This window comes from Oncorhynchus kisutch, unplaced genomic scaffold (genome assembly GCF_002021735.2).
Source record: "Oncorhynchus kisutch isolate 150728-3 unplaced genomic scaffold, Okis_V2 Okis06b-Okis10b_hom, whole genome shotgun sequence".
In the NCBI taxonomy this organism is placed as follows: Eukaryota; Metazoa; Chordata; class Actinopteri; order Salmoniformes; family Salmonidae; genus Oncorhynchus; species Oncorhynchus kisutch.
In genome coordinates, this window is record NW_022261983.1 from 20,257,348 (window position 1) to 20,275,628 (window position 18,281).

Below are 18,281 nucleotides of genomic sequence, written 5' to 3' on the forward strand. Positions count from 1 at the left end.
AGACTGGAAATGACTGCATGGATGCATAGTCTGACACACTGACTACACACTGACTACACACACACTGACTACCACAATAAATTAGACTGGAAACGACTGCAGGGATACATAGTCTGACACACTGACTACACACTGACTACCACAATGAATTAGACTGGAAATGACTGCATGGATGCATAGTCTGACACACTGACTACACACACACTGACTACACACTGACTACCACAATGAATTAGACTGGAAACGACTGCAGGGATACATAGTCTGACACACTGACTACACACACACTGACTACACACACTGGCTACACACTGACTACACACTGACTACCACCATGAATTAGACTGGAAACGACTGCAGGGATACATAGTCTGACACACTGACTACACACACTGACTACCACAATGAATTAGACTGGAAACGACTGCAGGGATACATAGTCTGACACACTGACTACACACACACTGACTACACACTGACTACCACAATGAATTAGACTGGAAACGACTGCAGGGATACATAGTCTGACACACTGACTACACACACTGACTACCACAATGAATTAGACTGGAAACGACTGCAGGGATACATAGTCTGACACACTGACTACACACACACTGACTACCACAATGAATTAGACTGGAAACGACTGCAGGGATACATAGTCTGACACACTGACTACACACACACTAACTACACACTGACTACCACAATGAATTAGACTGTAAACGACTGCAGGGATACATACTGAATACACACACACTGACTACACACACTCTCTCATATACATACACTGACTACACACACTCTCTCATATACACACACTGACTACACACACTCTCTCATATACACACACTGACTACACACACTAAATATACACACACTGAATACACACACTGAATATATACACACACTGACTACACACACTGAATATATACACACACTGACTACACACACTGAATATACACACACTGACTACACACACTAAATATACACACACTGAATATATACACACTGACTACACACACTGAATATATACACACTGACTACACACACACTGAATACACACACTGAATATACACACACTCTGAATACACACGCTCTCTCATATACACACTCTCTCATGTACACACACTGAATACACACACACTGACTACACACGCTCTCTCATATACACACTCTGAATACACACACACTGACTACACACTCTGAATACACACACACTCATGCCCATCCTCTGGCTGTTGCCACAAGGGTGTGATATTTCACTGTCTTTATTCATCCACTCCTTCCCTCTCCTCTCTCCCTCCCTATTGTCTGGGTTAGCTAATGCTAAACCACTGCTCTGCAATCATGGAGACAGGCGCTATAGCTAACTGGCTAATGCTAACCCACTGCTCTGCAATCATGGAGACAGGCGCTATAGCTAACTGGCTAATGCTAACCCACTGCTCTGCTATCATGGAGACAGGCTCTATAGCTAACTGGCTAATGCTAACCCACTGCTCTGCAATCATGGAGACAGGCGCTATAGCTAACTGGCTAATGCTAACCCACTGCTCTGCAATCATGGAGACAGGCGCTATAGCTAACTGGCTAATGCTAACCCACTGCTCTGCTATCATGGAGACAGGCGCTATAGCTAACTGGCAAATGCTAACCCACTGCTCTGCTATCATGGAGACAGGCACTATTGCTAACTGGCTAATGCTAACCCACTGCTCTGCTATCATGGAGACAGGCACTATTGCTAACTGGCTAATGCTAACCCACTGCTCTACTAAGGCCATCATGGAGACAGGCTCTATAGCTAACTGGCTAATGCTAACCCACTGCTCTACTAAGGCTATCATGGAGACAGGCTCTATAGCTAACTGGCTAATGCTAACCCACTGCTCTGCAATCATGGAGACAGGCGCTATAGCTAACTGGCTAATGCTAACCCACTGCTCTGCAATCATGGAGACCGGCTCTATAGCTAACTGGCTAATGCTAACCCACTGCTCTACTAAGGCTATCATGGAGACCGGCTCTATAGCTAACTGGCTAATGCTAACTCACTGCTCTACTAAGGCCATCATGGAGACAGGCTCTATAGCTAACTGGCTAATGCTAACCCACTGCTCTACTAAGGCTATCATGGAGACCGGCTCTATAGCTAACTGGCTAATGCTAACCCACTGCTCTACTAAGGCCATCATGGAGACAGGCTCTATAGCTAATGCTAACTCACTGCTCTACTAAGGCCATCATGGAGACAGGCTCTATAGCTAACTGGCTAATGCTAACTCACTGCTCTACTAAGGCCATCATGGAGACAGGCTCTATAGCTAACTGGCTAATGCTAACTCACTGCTCTACTAAGGCCATCATGGAGACAGGCTCTATAGCTAACTGGCTAATACTAACCCACTGCTCTACTAAGGCCATCATGGAGACAGGCTCTATAGCTAACTGGCTAATGCTAACCCACTGCTCTACTAAGGCCATCATGGAGACAGGCTCTATAGCTAATGCTAACTCACTGCTCTACTAAGGCTATCATGGAGACAGGCTCTATAGCTAACTGGCTAATGCTAACCCACTGCTCTACTAAGGCTATCATGGAGACCGGCTCTATAGCTAACTGGCTAATGCTAACCCACTGCTCTACTAAGGCTATCATGGAGACAGGCTCTATAGCTAACTGGCTAATGCTAACCCACTGCTCTACTAAGGCCATCATGGAGACAGGCTCTATAGCTAACTGGCTAATGCTAACCCACTGCTCTACTATGGCTATCATGGAGACAGGCTCTATAGCTAACTGGCTAATGCTAACCCACTGCTCTACTAAGGCTATCATGGAGACAGGCTCTATAGCTAACTGGCTAATGCTAACCCACTGCTCTACTAAGGCTATCATGGAGACCGGCTCTATAGCTAACTGGCTAATGCTAACCCACTGCTCTACTAAGGCCATCATGGAGACAGGCTCTATAGCTAATGCTAACTCACTGCTCTACTAAGGCTATCATGGAGACCGGCTCTATAGCTAACTGGCTAATGCTAACCCACTGCTCTACTAAGGCCATCATGGAGACCGGCTCTATAGCTAACTGGCTAATGCTAACCCACTGCTCTACTAAGGCTATCATGGAGACCGGCTCTATAGCTAACTGGCTAATGCTAACCCACTGCTCTACTAAGGCCATCATGGAGACCGGCTCTATAGCTAACTGGCTAATGCTAACCCACTGCTCTACTAAGGCCATCATGGAGACCGGCTCTATAGCTAACTGGCTAATGCTAACCCACTGCTCTACTAAGGCTATCATGGAGACCGGCTCTATAGCTAACTGGCTAATGCTAACCCACTGCTCTGCAATCATGGAGACCGGCTCTATAGCTAACTGGCTAATGCTAACCCACTGCTCTACTAAGGCCATCATGGAGACAGGCTCTATAGCTAACTGGCTAATGCTAACTCACTGCTCTACTAAGGCTATCATGGAGACCGGCTCTATAGCTAACTGGCTAATGCTAACCCACTGCTCTGCAATCATGGAGACAGGCTCTATAGCTAACTGGCTAATGCTAACTCACTGCTCTACTAAGGCTATCATGGAGACAGGCTCTATAGCTAACTGGCTAATGCTAACCCACTGCTCTACTAAGGCTATCATGGAGACAGGCTCTATAGCTAACTGGCTAATGCTAACCCACTGCTCTACTAAGGCCATCATGGAGACAGGCTCTATAGCTAACTGGCTAATGCTAACCCACTGCTCTACTAAGGCTATCATGGAGACAGGCTCTATAGCTAACAGGCTAATGCTAACTCACTGCTCTACTAAGGCTATCATGGAGACCGGCTCTATAGCTAACAGGCTAATGCTAACCCACTGCTCTACTAAGGCCATCATGGAGACAGGCTCTATAGCTAACTGGCTAATGCTAGCTCACTGCTCTACTAAGGCCATCATGGAGACAGGCTCTATAGCTAACTGGCTAATGCTAACCCACTGCTCTACTAAGGCCATCATGGAGACAGGCTCTATAGCTAACTGGCTAATGCTAACCCACTGCTCTACTAAGGCCATCATGGAGACAGGCTCTATAGCTAACTGGCTAATGCTAACCCACTGCTCTACTAAGGCCATCATGGAGACAGGCTCTATAGCTAACTGGCTAATGCTAACCCACTGCTCTACTAAGGCCATCATGGAGACAGGCTCTATAGCTAACTGGCTAATGCTAACCCACTGCTCTACTAAGGCTATCATGGAGACAGGCTCTATAGCTAACTGGCTAATGCTAACTCACTGCTCTACTAAGGCCATCATGGAGACAGGCTCTATAGCTAACTGGCTAATGCTAACCCACTGCTCTACTAAGGCTATCATGGAGACAGGCTCTATAGCTAACTGGCTAATGCTAACTCACTGCTCTACTAAGGCTATCATGGAGACAGGCTCTATAGCTAACTGGCTAATGCTAACCCACTGCTCTACTAAGGCCATCATGGAGACAGGCTCTATAGCTAACTGGCTAATGCTAACCCACTGCTCTACTAAGGCCATCATGGAGACAGGCTCTATAGCTAACTGGCTAATGCTAACCCACTGCTCTACTATGGCTATCATGGAGACCGGCTCTATAGCTAACAGGCTAATGCTAACCCACTGCTCTACTAAGGCTATCATGGAGACAGGTGCTATAGCTAACTGGCTAATGCTAACCCACTGCTCTACTAAGGCCATCATGGAGACAGGCTCTATAGCTAACTGGCTAATGCTAACTCACTGCTCTACTAAGGCTATCATGGAGACAGGCTCTATAGCTAACTGGCTAATGCTAACCCACTGCTCTACTAAGGCCATCATGGAGACAGGCTCTATAGCTAACTGGCTAATGCTAACTCACTGCTCTACTAAGGCTATCATGGAGACAGGCTCTATAGCTAACTGGCTAATGCTAACTCACTGCTCTACTAAGGCCATCATGGAGACAGGCTCTATAGCTAACTGGCTAATGCTAACTCACTGCTCTACTAAGGCCATCATGGAGACAGGCTCTATAGCTAACTGGCTAATGCTAACCCACTGCTCTACTAAGGCCATCATGGAGACAGGCTCTATAGCTAACTGGCTAATGCTAACTCACTGCTCTACTAAGGCCATCATGGAGACAGGCTCTATAGCTAACTGGCTAATGCTAACCCACTGCTCTACTAAGGCCATCATGGAGACAGGCTCTATAGCTAACTGGCTAATGCTAACTCACTGCTCTACTAAGGCTATCATGGAGACAGGCTCTATAGCTAACTGGCTAATGCTAACTCACTGCTCTACTAAGGCTATCATGGAGACAGGCTCTATAGCTAACTGGCTAATGCTAACTCACTGCTCTACTAAGGCTATCATTGAGACAGGCTCTATAGCTAACTGGCTAATGCTAACCCACTGCTCTACTAAGGCCATCATGGAGACAGGCTCTATAGCTAACTGGCTAATGCTAACTCACTGCTCTACTAAGGCTATCATGGAGACAGGCTCTATAGCTAACTGGCTAATGCTAACCCACTGCTCTACTAAGGCCATCATGGAGACAGGCTCTATAGCTAACAGGCTAATGCTAACCCACTGCTCTACTAAGGCTATTTTTACATTTTTATGTAACTTTTATTTAACTAGGCAAGTCAGTTAAGAACAATTTCTTATTTACAATGGCGGCCTGGGAAAAGGCTTCCTGCGGGAACGGGGGCTCGGATTTAAAAAATAAATATGTAAAGGACATTTATTTTACTAGGCAAGTCAGTTAAGAACAAATTCTTATTTTCAATGGCGGCCTGGGAAAAGGCTTCCTGCGGGAACGGGGGCTCGGATTTAAAAAATAAATATGTAAAGGACATTTATTTTACTAGGCAAGTCAGTTAAGAACAAATTCTTATTTTCAATGACAGCCTTGGAACAGTGGGTTAACTGCCTGTTCAGGGGCAGAACGACAGATTTTGTACCTTGTCAGCTCTGGGATTTGAACTTGCAACCTTCCGGTTACTAGTCCAATGCTCTAACCACTAAGCTACCCTGCCGCCCCAGACATAACACAACACTACAAAAGAGGCAAGGGTGCTGTGGGATTATTTAATATACTCTTTGAAGAGGTAGGGTTTCAGACGTTTTGTTAAGATAGACAGGGACTCTGCTGTCCTAGCATCAGGGGGAAGATGGACAGGGACTCTGCTGTCCTAGCATCAGGGGGAAGCTGGTTCCACCATTGGGGTAACAGGACAGAGAAGAGCTTGGACTGGGCTGAGCGGGAGCTGCCTCCTGTAGGGGTGGGAGGACAGAGAAGAGCTTGGACTGGGCTGAGCGGGAGCTGCCTCCGGTAGGGGTGGGAGGACAGAGAAGAGCTTGGACTGGGCTGAGCGGGAGCTGCCTCCGGTAGGGGTGGGAGGACAGAGAAGAGCTTGGACTGGGCTGAGTTGGAGCCTGAAGGAGGGAGGGCCAAGAGACCAGAGGTGGCAGAACGGGGTGCTCAGGTTGGGGTGTAGAGGTGGAGCCTGAAGGAGGGAGGGCCAAGAGACCAGAGGTGGCAGAACGGGGTGCTCAGGTTGGGGTGTAGAGTTGGAGGCTAAAGGAGGGAGGGCCAAGAGACCAGAGGTGGCAGAACGGGGTGTAGAGGTGGAGCCTGAAGGAGGGAGGGTCAGATCCCCATGCTGCTTTGTAGTGAAGCACCATGGTGTTGTAGTGGATGTGAACTTCGACTGGAAGCCTGTGGCATTGTGGGTAAATTGCAGGGGTTTGATGACAAAGCGAGGACTTGGACTGAAAGCCTGTGGCATTGTGGGTAAATTACAGGTGTTTGATGACAAAGCAGGGACTTGGACTGAAAGCCTGTGGCATTGTGGGTAAATTACAGGTGTTTGATGACAAAGCAGGGACTTGGATTGAAAGCCTGTGGCATTGTGGGTAAATTACAGGAGTTTGATGACAAAGCGGGGACTTGGACTGGAAGCCTGTGGCATTGTGGGTAAATTGCAGGGGTTTGATGACAAAGCGGGAAGAGCAGCCAACAGTGAGTTGAGATGTCACCTGGGACGCTAACGCTGGTTGTTGCTGAAGCTGTCGTTTGCCACAGTCATCACTATTAAATAGGAAATAGTAAATAGTAAATATGAATGTCATGACATCACTACTTAGTTTGGGGTTGTCAGGCAACCAGTCGTTTAAAGGATCGTGGGATTACTGCCTGTCGAATAATATTTGTATTTGTCACGTGCTCATTACAACCGGACTGTACACTGAAATGCTTACTTTACAAGCCGTCTACCCACAATGCAACAGTGACGAGGCGACTCCGGGATGCTGGACTTTCTAGGCAGAGTTGCAAAGAGAAAGCCATATCTCAGACTGGCCAATAAAAAGAGAAAGATTAAGATGGACAAAAGAACACAGACACTGGACAGAGGAACTCCGCATTAGAAGGTCAGCATCCAGGAGTCGCCTCTTCACTGTTGATGTTGAGACTGGACAGAGGAACTCTGCCTTAGAAGGTCAGCATCCAGGAGTCGCCTCTTCACTGTTGATGTTGAGACTGGACAGAGGAACTCTGCCTTAGGTCAGCATCCAGGAGTCGCCTCTTCACTGTTGATGTTGAGACTGGACAGAGGAACTCTGCCTTAGAAGGTCAGCATCCAGGAGTCGCCTCTTCACTGTTGACGTTGAGACTGGACAGAGGAACACACTACCCTGCTTTTCTTCTGGGGGTCCTGTAACATTAAGGAAGTTCTATACAATAAAAAATATGACATTTTATTACGTAACACTTTTGAACAGCGAGGAACATGAACCTCTCGACCTGCTTCACTTACAGCCCCGTCGATGTAAATGAGGGGGGCGTGTTCAGACCTCCATTTTCTGTAGTCCACGATTTAGCTCATTAGTCTTGCTGACGTTGAGGGAGAGGTTGTTGTTCCTGGCACCACACTTGCCAGGTCTTTGACCTCCTTCCTATTGGCTGTCTTCATCGTTGACGGTGATCAGGCCTACCATTTCGTTGTGTGGTCGGCAAACTTAATGATGGTGCTTGGTCACGTAGTCGTGGGTGAGCAGGGGAGTACAGGAGGGGACAAAGCCTAGTGTGGAACGCTGAGCTGTCGTCAATGGACAGCATTCACACGTAGGTGTTCCTTTTGCCGGATTTCTTTTAAGCGTCTGGATCCAGAATGCAGCTTTGGGCCTCCCGGTTCATCGCAGTGAGACTCTGGGTTCGAGCCCAGGCTCTGTCGCAGCCGGCCGCGACCGGGAGGTCCATGGGGCGATGCACAATTGGCCTCGTCCAGGTTAGGGAGGGTTTGGCCGGTAGGGATATCCTTGTCTCATCGCACATTAGCGTCTCCTGTGGCGGGCCGGGCGCAGTGCACGCTAACCAAGGTTGCACGGTGTTTCCTCCGACACATTAGTGCGGCTGGCTTCCGGGTTGGATGCGCGCTGTGTTAAGAAGCAGTGCGGCTTCGTTGGGTTGTGTTTCGGAGGACGCAAGGCTTTCGACCTTCGTCTCTCTCGAGTCCGTACGGGAGTTGTAGCGATGAGACAAGATAGTAGCTACTAAAACAATTGGATACCACGAAATTGGGGACCACGAAAACTGAGCCGTTTAGCAGAGTGCGGACGTTGCCTGTAATCCATGGTTTCTGGTTGGGATATGTACGTACGGTCACTGTGGGGACGACGACATCGATGCACTTCTTCTTAATGAAACTGAGTGTGTGTCCCCCAGATGTCCTTCAGCATGTTGAGCCGGTGGAGATGCTGTTACTAGGCAACCACGCAGTCAGGGACAGATCACACTTCTGCTGCTGCAGTCTCTCTCTCTCTCTCTCTCTGTCTGTCTGTCTGTCTCTCTCTCACTCTCTCACACACACACACACACACACACACACACACACACACACACACACACACACACACACACACACACACACACACACACACACACACCCAGTCACTCCCAGAGCCAAATGCTGCTGTCTCTCTCTGTCTCTCTCTCTCTGTCTCTCTCTCTCTTACCCCCAGTCACTCCCAGAGCCACAGCTAACCAGTGTTTGAGGCAGCCTCTGCAGTGGTAGTGGCAGTAGCTAAATGCTGCTGTCTGTTGCAGTGGCTCGGGAACACTTGGTTTAGGACAACTCCCTTTTTAAGATATTCTACTGGTTCTACTTTGCAACCCAGCCGTGCACTAGTTAGGAAGAGATTTCCTCCGCCTCCCCTCCCCTTGCCACTCCCCTCTTCTCCCTTCACCTCACCCCTCCTTTCCTCTCCCCTCCCCTTGCCACTCCCCTCTTCTCCCTTCACCTCACCCCTCCTTTCCTCTCCCCTCCCCTCTCCTCCTCCTCTCCCCTCGTTTCCATTATTTCTACAGTCTCAAGTCTCACTATTGTGTCCTGGATGTTGGATGTTGTAACCTGTGTTTTGATTGAGGCGAGGGGAGGAGAACATGTGACCATCTCTGACATTATTAATTTAGGGGGGTAACCTAAACCTTGGATGCTACATTACTGTTTATACCGAATCTCTCCTCCCCTCCGCTCCCCTCTCCCCCTCTCTCCAGGAGAGCTGCAGGAAGTGCCGTGTCCAGTGGAAGGAGCATGCTGGGAAGTCATGTGACCAGGTCATGGAACGAGATGAGATACGCATGAGGGTGGCCTTGTAAGTTACTGACCAGAGAGAGCAAGGACCCCTCTCTCTCTCTCTCTCTATCTCTCCCTCATATGTTAATATGGTCCATGCAGGTGGCCTTGTAAGTGCCTGACCAGAGAGAGAGGGGTCCTCACCATCTCTCCCTCATATGTTAATATGGTCCATGCAGGTGGCCTTGTAAGTGCCTGACCAGAGAGAGAGGGGTCCTTGCTATCTCTCCCTCATATGTTAATATGGTCCATGCAGGTGGCCTTGTAAGTGCCTGACCAGAGAGAGAGGGGTCCTCACCATCTCCTTCATACACTGTATACACAAAAGTATGTGGACACCCCTTCAAATTAGTAGATTCGGGCAATTTCCCCGATAAGCCATTTTTATGCCAAAGCGATGAAAGAATCCTAGGATCCGTTCTGAGTGCATCCTGTCATAATGCCAGTAGCTACGGCCCATATTACGCAAGAGACCTACTGTAGTCCCGCCCCCCAGGTCATCTAGTATGACTGTAAAGCTGATCTTATTGGCCAACCACGACTGAAACCTACTGTAGTCCCACCCCCCAGGTCATCTGATATGACTGTAAAGCTGATCTTATTGGCCAACCACGACTGAAACCTACTGTAGTCATCTGATATGACTGTAAAGCTGATCTTATTGGCCAACACGACTGAGACCTACTGTAGTCCCACCCCCCAGGTCATCTGATATGACTGTAAAGCTGATCTTATTGGCCAACCACGACTGAAACCTACTGTAGTCATCTGATATGACTGTAAAGCTGATCTTATTGGCCAACACGACTGAAACCTACTGTAGTCATCTGATATGACTGTGAAGCTGATCTTATTGGCCAACACGACTGAAACCTACTGTAGTCCCACCCCCCAAGTCACCTGATATGACTGTGAAGCTGATCTTCCATTCGACCCGGCTTCCCCCCCCCCCAGTCTAATGCAATATATACCACAGGTCGTAAAGATTAAAAACCTTTTTTTTCGGGGGTGGGTGATGTAATCACTGGTGTTGATGTTTTTATGTTGTAATTAAAGCCAGACATTGTCGTGGAGAACATTGCCAATAGGCTACTTGTGTTTGGTAACAATCTAATGGTTCATTTTTAGCTCCACCGGGAAGCTGTCTAGTGAAAACCAAGTGTACAATGACCTTGTTGACTCTCTGGGCTGTGATTGGTCACAGGGGCCGACCTAGTGACATACCAGCTGTGTCGTCTGTACAATGACCTTGTTGACTCTCTGGGCTGTGATTGGTCACAGGGCCGACCTAGTGACATACCATCTGTGTCGTCTGTACAATGACCTTGTTGACTCTCTGGGCTGTGATTGGTCACAGGGCCGACCTAGTTGCGTTGGTCATGAGTGTTTCTAAATGAACGAACTCTGTTGGTTCTGTTTCGTTCATAGTGAATACCCCCCAGGTGTTAGTGCAGGCATGGAGCTAAACCCTGCTCTGTGTCCTGTTCCTCTCACAACAGAGAGGGTACTGGGTAAACAGCTCTGTTTCCCGGATGACTGGGCAGGAAGTTTAGCAGGCGGGTGCTTCCTGTCTCTCCACTCTAACACACACAGTGTTAATACACGCTAACACACAGACACACACACACACACACACACACACACACACACACACACTCTAACACACACAGTGTTAATACACTCACTACAAACCCACTTACCATACACGTCCAGTACTTCCTGTTGTTGCTGTCCACAGCTCCTCAGACTTCCTGCAGCTGACAGACAGGAAGTAGCCTGCCAGAACCATCAGATCTGACTATTCAGGGTCCCAACTAGGGCCCAATGGTGAGGATCGGATGACAGCAGCTCGGGTCAGGAAGTGTGTGAAGTGTGGAACAGGTCTGGTGTTGGACGCTTACTGGGGTCCTAACTAGGGTCCTAACTAGGGTCCTACCTAGGATCCTAACTAGGGTCCTAACTCCTCTCTATCCCCTACAGTGAGGAGCGGATGACAGCAGCTCGGGTCAGGAAGTGTGTGAAGTGTGGAACAGGTCTGGTGTTGGGCGCTTACTGGGGTCCTAACTAGGGTCCCAACTCCTCTCTATCCCCTACAGTGAGGAGCGGATGACAGCAGCTCGGGTCAGGAAGTGTGTGAAGTGTGGAACAGGTCTGGTGAAGTCTGAGGGATGTAACAGGATGTGGTGTCGTTGTGGAAGCTACATGTGTTACCTGTGCCGAGAGCCAATCAGTGGATACAACCACTTCTGTCAGCACGCCCGTTCCCCTGGCGCTCCCTGTAGGCACTGCCGCAAGTGCTCTCTCTGGACAGACCCCACGGTGAGCACACACACACACACACACACACACACACACACACACACACACACAGACCCCACGGTGAGCACACACAGATTTTAAAAAACGACACAAAATACCCCATAATGACATCACACTACCCCATAATGACATCACACTACCCCATAATGACACCACAATACCCCATAATGACATCACACTACCCCATAATGACACCACAATACCCCATAATGACATCACACTACCCCATAATGACATCACAATACCCTGTAATGACATCACAATACCCCATAATGACATCACAATACCCCGTAATGACTTCACAATACCCCGTAATGACTTCACAATACCCCATAATGACACCACAATACCCCATAATGACATCACACTACCCCATAATGACATCACACTACCCCATAATGACATCACAATACCCCGTAATGACATCACAAAAAAACAGTTTTTATACATTTTTGCACATTTATTAAAGATAAAAAACAGATACCTTATTTACACAAGTATTCCGCTATAAACCTGGTACAGGTTGTTTCAACAAAGTACTGAGTAAAGGGTCTGAATACTGATGTCAATGTGAAATTTCAAATTTTATTTGTTATACATTTGGAAAAATAACTGCTATAAACCTGTTTTTGGTTTGTCATTATGGGGTATTGTGATGTCATTATGGGGTATTGTGATGTCATTATGGGGTATTGTGATGTCATTATGGGGTATTGTGATGTCTTTATGGGGTATTGTGATGTCATTATGGGGTATTGTGATGTCATTATGGGGTATTGTGATGTCATTATGGGGTATTGTGATGTCATTATGGGGTATTGTGTGTAGAATGAAAACATATTTAATCCGTCGGTGCAAAATACATTTTAAAATCTATATTATTCAATTATTGCACCCACACTGCTCGCACATGCCAACGAGCGTCTGCGTTGTCAAGGGCTAAAATAGAAGTCAGTCAACCAACAAAGAGCTAACACACTAGCCATTGCAAACCAACAAAGAGCTAACGCGCTAGCCATTCCAAACCAACAAAGAGCTAAAGCGCTAGCCATTCCAAACCAACAAAGAGCTAACGCGCTAGCCATTTCAAACCAACAAAGAGCTAACGCGCTAGCCATTCCAAACCAACAAAGAGCTAACGCGCTAGCCAACCAAGGCGTTCTTGGCCAACAGCTAATTATAATAATAGCAGATGCTTTTATCCAAAGCGACTTAGTCATGCGTTTTGCGTATGGGTGGTTCCCGGGAATCGAACCCACTACCCTGCCGTTGCTAGCACCATGCTCTACCAGCTGAGCTTACAGAGGACCAGCTAATGTGTGTGTGTGTCTCTCTACAGCAAGATGACGAGCGCATCATTCAGGAGATTCAGAAAGAGGGCGAGAAAGAGCTCAACAAGAAGAACGCAGGTCAGTCTGTTTCTTTATAAATCCGGATGCTGTAATACTGTCCTTCTGGAACTATGGGTAATCTACTAACAGCTATCACCCCGACTATCACCCTGACTAACTGCTATCACCCCGACTATCACCCTGACTAACTGCTATCACCCCGACTATCACCCTGACTAACTGCTATCACCCCGACTATCACCCTGACTAACTGCTATCACCCCGACTATCACCCTGACTAACTGCTATCACCCCGACTATCACCCTGACTATCACCCTGACTAACTGCTATCACCCTGACTATCACCCTGACTAATAGCTATCACCCTGACTATCACCCTGACTAACTGCTATCACCCTGACTATCACCCTGACCAACTGCTATCACCCTGACTATCACCCTGACCAACTGCTATCACCCTGACCAACTGCTATCACCCTGACCAACTGCTATCACCCTGACCAACTGCTATCACCCTGACCAACTGCTATCACCCTGACCAACTGCTATCACCCTGACCAACTGCTATCACCCTGACCAACTGCTATCACCCTGACCAACTGCTATCACCCTGACCAACTGCTATCACCCTGACCAACTGCTATCACCCTGACTAACAGCTATCACCCTGACTAACAGCTATCACCCTGACTAACTGCTATCACCCTGACTATCACCCTGACTAACTGCTATCACCCTGACTAACTACTATCACCCTGACTAACTACTATCACCCTGACTAACTACTTTCACCCTGACTATCACCCTGACTAACTGCTATCACCCTGCCTAACTACTTTCACCCTGACTATCAGCTATCACCCTGACTATCAGCTATCACCCTGACTATCAGCTATCACCCTGACTATCAGCTATCACCCTGACTATCAGCTATCACCCTGACTATCAGCTATCACCCTGACTAACAGCTATCACCCTGACTAACAGCTATCACCCTGACTAACTTGACATTTCTCTCTCTCCTCTCTTTCTCCCTCTCAGAGACTTCAGGGAAGAGAGTGGGCCCGCCCCCGGAACCTGTGGTGGTTGCTAAGCGACCTCGAGCAGCCCCCCCTCCGCAGGCGGTGCGAGCGCCCTTGTTGGTCCCTCCTCGTGTCATTCTGCCTCATCGCCAGCCCTTGCCCCCCGCCCCCTACGTGCCCCCACTCCTCCACCTGCCCCCCCTCAACTACCACCCCCCCCTCAACCAGGTCAACAACAACCTGAACAATATAGACGTCAACATGCCCATGCACTATGGACCCCCCCCTCGCTACTACAGACACCTATAACCCTCCTCCTCCTCTACTACAGACACCTATAACCCCCCTCCTCCTCTACTACAGACACCTATAACCCCCCTCCTCCTCTACTACAGACACCTATAACCCCCCTCCTCCTCTACTACAGACACCTATAACCCCCCTCCTCCTCTACTACAGACACCTATAACCCCCCTCCTCCTCCTCTACTACAGACACCTATAACCCCCCTCCTCCTCTACTACAGACACCTATAACCCCCCTCCTCCTCTACTACAGACACCTATAACCCCCTCCTCCTCTACTACAGACACCTATAACCCCCCTCCTCCTCCTCTACTACAGACACCTATAACCCCCCTCCTCCTCCTCTACTACAGACACCTATAACCCCCCTCCTCCTCTACTACAGACACCTATAACCCCCCTCCTCCTCTACTACAGACACCTATAACCCCCCTCCTCCTCCTCTACTACAGACACCTATAACCCTCCTCCTCCTCTACTACAGACACCTATAGCCCTCCTCCTCCTCTACTACAGACACCTATAACCCCCCTCCTCCTCTACTACAGACACCTATAACCCTCCTCCTCCTCCTCCTCTACTACAGACACCTATAACTCCCCTCCTCCTCTACTACAGACACCTATAACCCCCCTCCTCCTCTACTACAGACACCTATAACCCTCCTCCTCTACTACAGACACCTATAACCCCCCTCCTCTACTACAGACACCTATAACCCCCCCTCCTCCTCTACTACAGACACCTATAACCCCCCTCCTCTACTACAGACACATATAACCCCCCTCCTCTACTACAGACACCTATAACCCCCCTCCTCCTCCTCCTCTACTACAGACACCTATAACCCCCCTCCTCCTCTACTACAGACACCTATAACCCCCCTCCTCTACTACAGACACCTATAACCCCCCCTCCTCCTCTACTACAGACACATATAACCCCCCTCCTCTACTACAGACACCTATAACCCCCCTCCTCCTCCTCCTCTACTACAGACACCTATAACCCTCCTCCTCCTCTACTACAGACACCTATAACCCCCCTCCTCCTCTACTACAGACACCTATAACCCCCCTCCTCCTCTACTACAGACACCTATAACCCCCCTCCTCCTCTACTACAGACACCTATAACCCCCCTCCTCCTCTACTACAGACACCTATAACCCCTCCTCCTCCTCTACTACAGACACCTATAACCCCCCTCCTCTACTACAGACACATATAACCCCCCTCCTCCTCTACTACAGACACCTATAACCCCCCTCCTCCTCCTCCTCTACTACAGACACCTATAACCCCCCTCCTCCTCTACTACAGACACCTATAACCCTCCTCCTCTACTACAGACACCTATAACCCCCCTCCTCCTCTACTACAGACACCTATAACCCCCCTCCTCCTCTACTACAGACACCTATAACCCCCCTCCTCCTCCTCTACTACAGACACCTATAACCCTCCTCCTCCTCTACTACAGGACACCTATAACCCCCCCTCCTCCTCTACTACAGACACCTATAACCACCTCCTCCTCCTCTACTACAGACACCTATAACCCTCCTCCTCTACTCCAGACACCTATAACCCTCCTCCTCTACTCCAGACACCTATAACCCTCCTCCTCTACTCCAGACACCTATAACCCTCCTCCTCCTCTACTACAGACACCTATAACCCCCCTCCTCCTCTACTACAGACACCTATAACCCCTCCTCCTCCTCTACTACAGACACCTATAACCCTCCTCCTCCTCCTACAGACAGCTATAACCCCCCCCTCCTCCTCTACTACAGACACCTATAACCCCCCCCTCCTCCTCTACTACAGACACCTATAACCCCCCTCCTCCTCCTCCTACAGACAGCTATAACCCCCCCCTCCTCCTCTACTACAGACACCTATAACCCCCCTCCTCCTCCTCCTACAGACAGCTATAACCCCCCTCCTCCTCCTCCTACAGACAGCTATAACCCCCCTCCTCCTCTACTACAGACAGCTATAACCCCCCCTCCTCCTCCTCCTACAGACAGCTATAAACCCTCCTCCTCCTCCTACAGACACCTATAACCCCCCTCCTCCTCTACTACAGACACCTATAACCCCCCTCCTCCTCCTCCTACAGACACCTATAACCCCCCTCCTCCTCCTCTACTACAGACACCTATAACCCCCCTCCTCCTCCTCTACTACAGACACCTATAACCCCCCTCCTCCTCCTCTACTACAGACCCCTATAACCCCCCTCCTCCTCTACTACAGACACCTATAACCCTCCTCCTCCTCTATTACAGACACCTATAACCCCCCTCCTCCTCTACTACAGACACCTATAACCCTCCTCCTCTACTACAGACACCTATAACCCCCTCCTCTCCTACAGACAACCTATAACCCCCCTCCTCTCCTACAGACACCTATAACCCTCCTCCTCCTCTACTACAGACACCTATAACCCCCCTCCTCCTCTACTACAGACACCTATAACCCCCCTCCTCCTCTACTACAGACACCTATAACCCTCCTCCTCCTCTACTACAGACACCTATAACCCCCCTCCTCCTCCTCTACTACAGACACCTATAACCCCCCTCCTCCTCTACTACAGACACCTATAACCCCCCCTCCTCCTCTACTACAGACACCTATAACCCCCCCTCCTCTACTACAGACACCTATAACCCTCCTCCTCCTCTACTACAGACACCTATAACCCCCCTCCTCCTCCTCTACTACAGACACCTATAACCCCTCCTCCTCCTCCTCTACTACAGACACCTATAACCCCCCCTCCTCCTCTACTACAGACACCTATAACCCCCCCTCCTCCTCTACTACAGACACCTATAACCCCCCTCCTCCTCCTCTACTACAGACACCTATAACCCTCCTCCTCCTCCTCTACTACAGACACCTATAACCCTCCTCCTCCTCCTCTACTACAGACACCTATAACCCCCCTCCTCCTCTACTACAGACACCTATAACCCCCCCTCCTCTCCTACAGACACCTATAACCCTCCTCCTCCTCTACTACAGACACCTATAACCCCCCTCCTCCTCTACTACAGACACCTATAACCCCCCCTCCTCCTCTACTACAGACACCTATAACCCTCCTCCTCCTCTACTACAGACACCTATAACCCCCCTCCTCCTCCTCTACTACAGACACCTATAACCCCCCTCCTCCTCTACTACAGACACCTATAACCCCCCTCCTCCTCTACTACAGACACCTATAACCCCCCCTCCTCTACTACAGACACCTATAAACCCTCCTCCTCCTCTACTTACAGACACCTATAACCCCCCTCCTCCTCCTCTACTACAGACACCTATAACCCCTCCTCCTCCTCCTCTACTACAGACACCTATAACCCTCCTCCTCCTCCTCCTCTACTACAGACACCTATAAACCCCCCTCCTCCTCTACTACAGACACCTATAACCCCCCTCCTCTACTACAGACACCTATAACCCTCCTCCTCCTCCTCCTCTACTACAGACACCTATACCAACCCCCCCTCCTCCTCTACTACAGACCACCTATAACCCCCCTCCTCTACTACAGACACCTATAACCCTCCTCCTCCTCTACTACAG

At 49.1% G+C, this 18,281-nt stretch overlaps 1 protein-coding gene across 1 annotated transcript in view; it reads left to right on the plus strand.

Annotated features, from left to right (window-relative positions):
* LOC109877145 (E3 ubiquitin-protein ligase RNF216-like) overlaps positions 1–14,747 on the plus strand; it is a 42,363-nt gene extending 27,616 nt beyond the window's left edge. The window contains 4 exon segments of the mRNA XM_031813774.1: positions 9,595–9,692; positions 11,770–11,992; positions 13,332–13,401; positions 14,387–14,747. Of these exon segments, the coding sequence (XP_031669634.1) occupies positions 9,595–9,692; positions 11,770–11,992; positions 13,332–13,401; positions 14,387–14,676 (681 nt within the window). The 3' untranslated portion in view covers positions 14,677–14,747.
* The last annotated feature ends 3,534 nt before the right edge of the window (positions 14,748–18,281 follow it).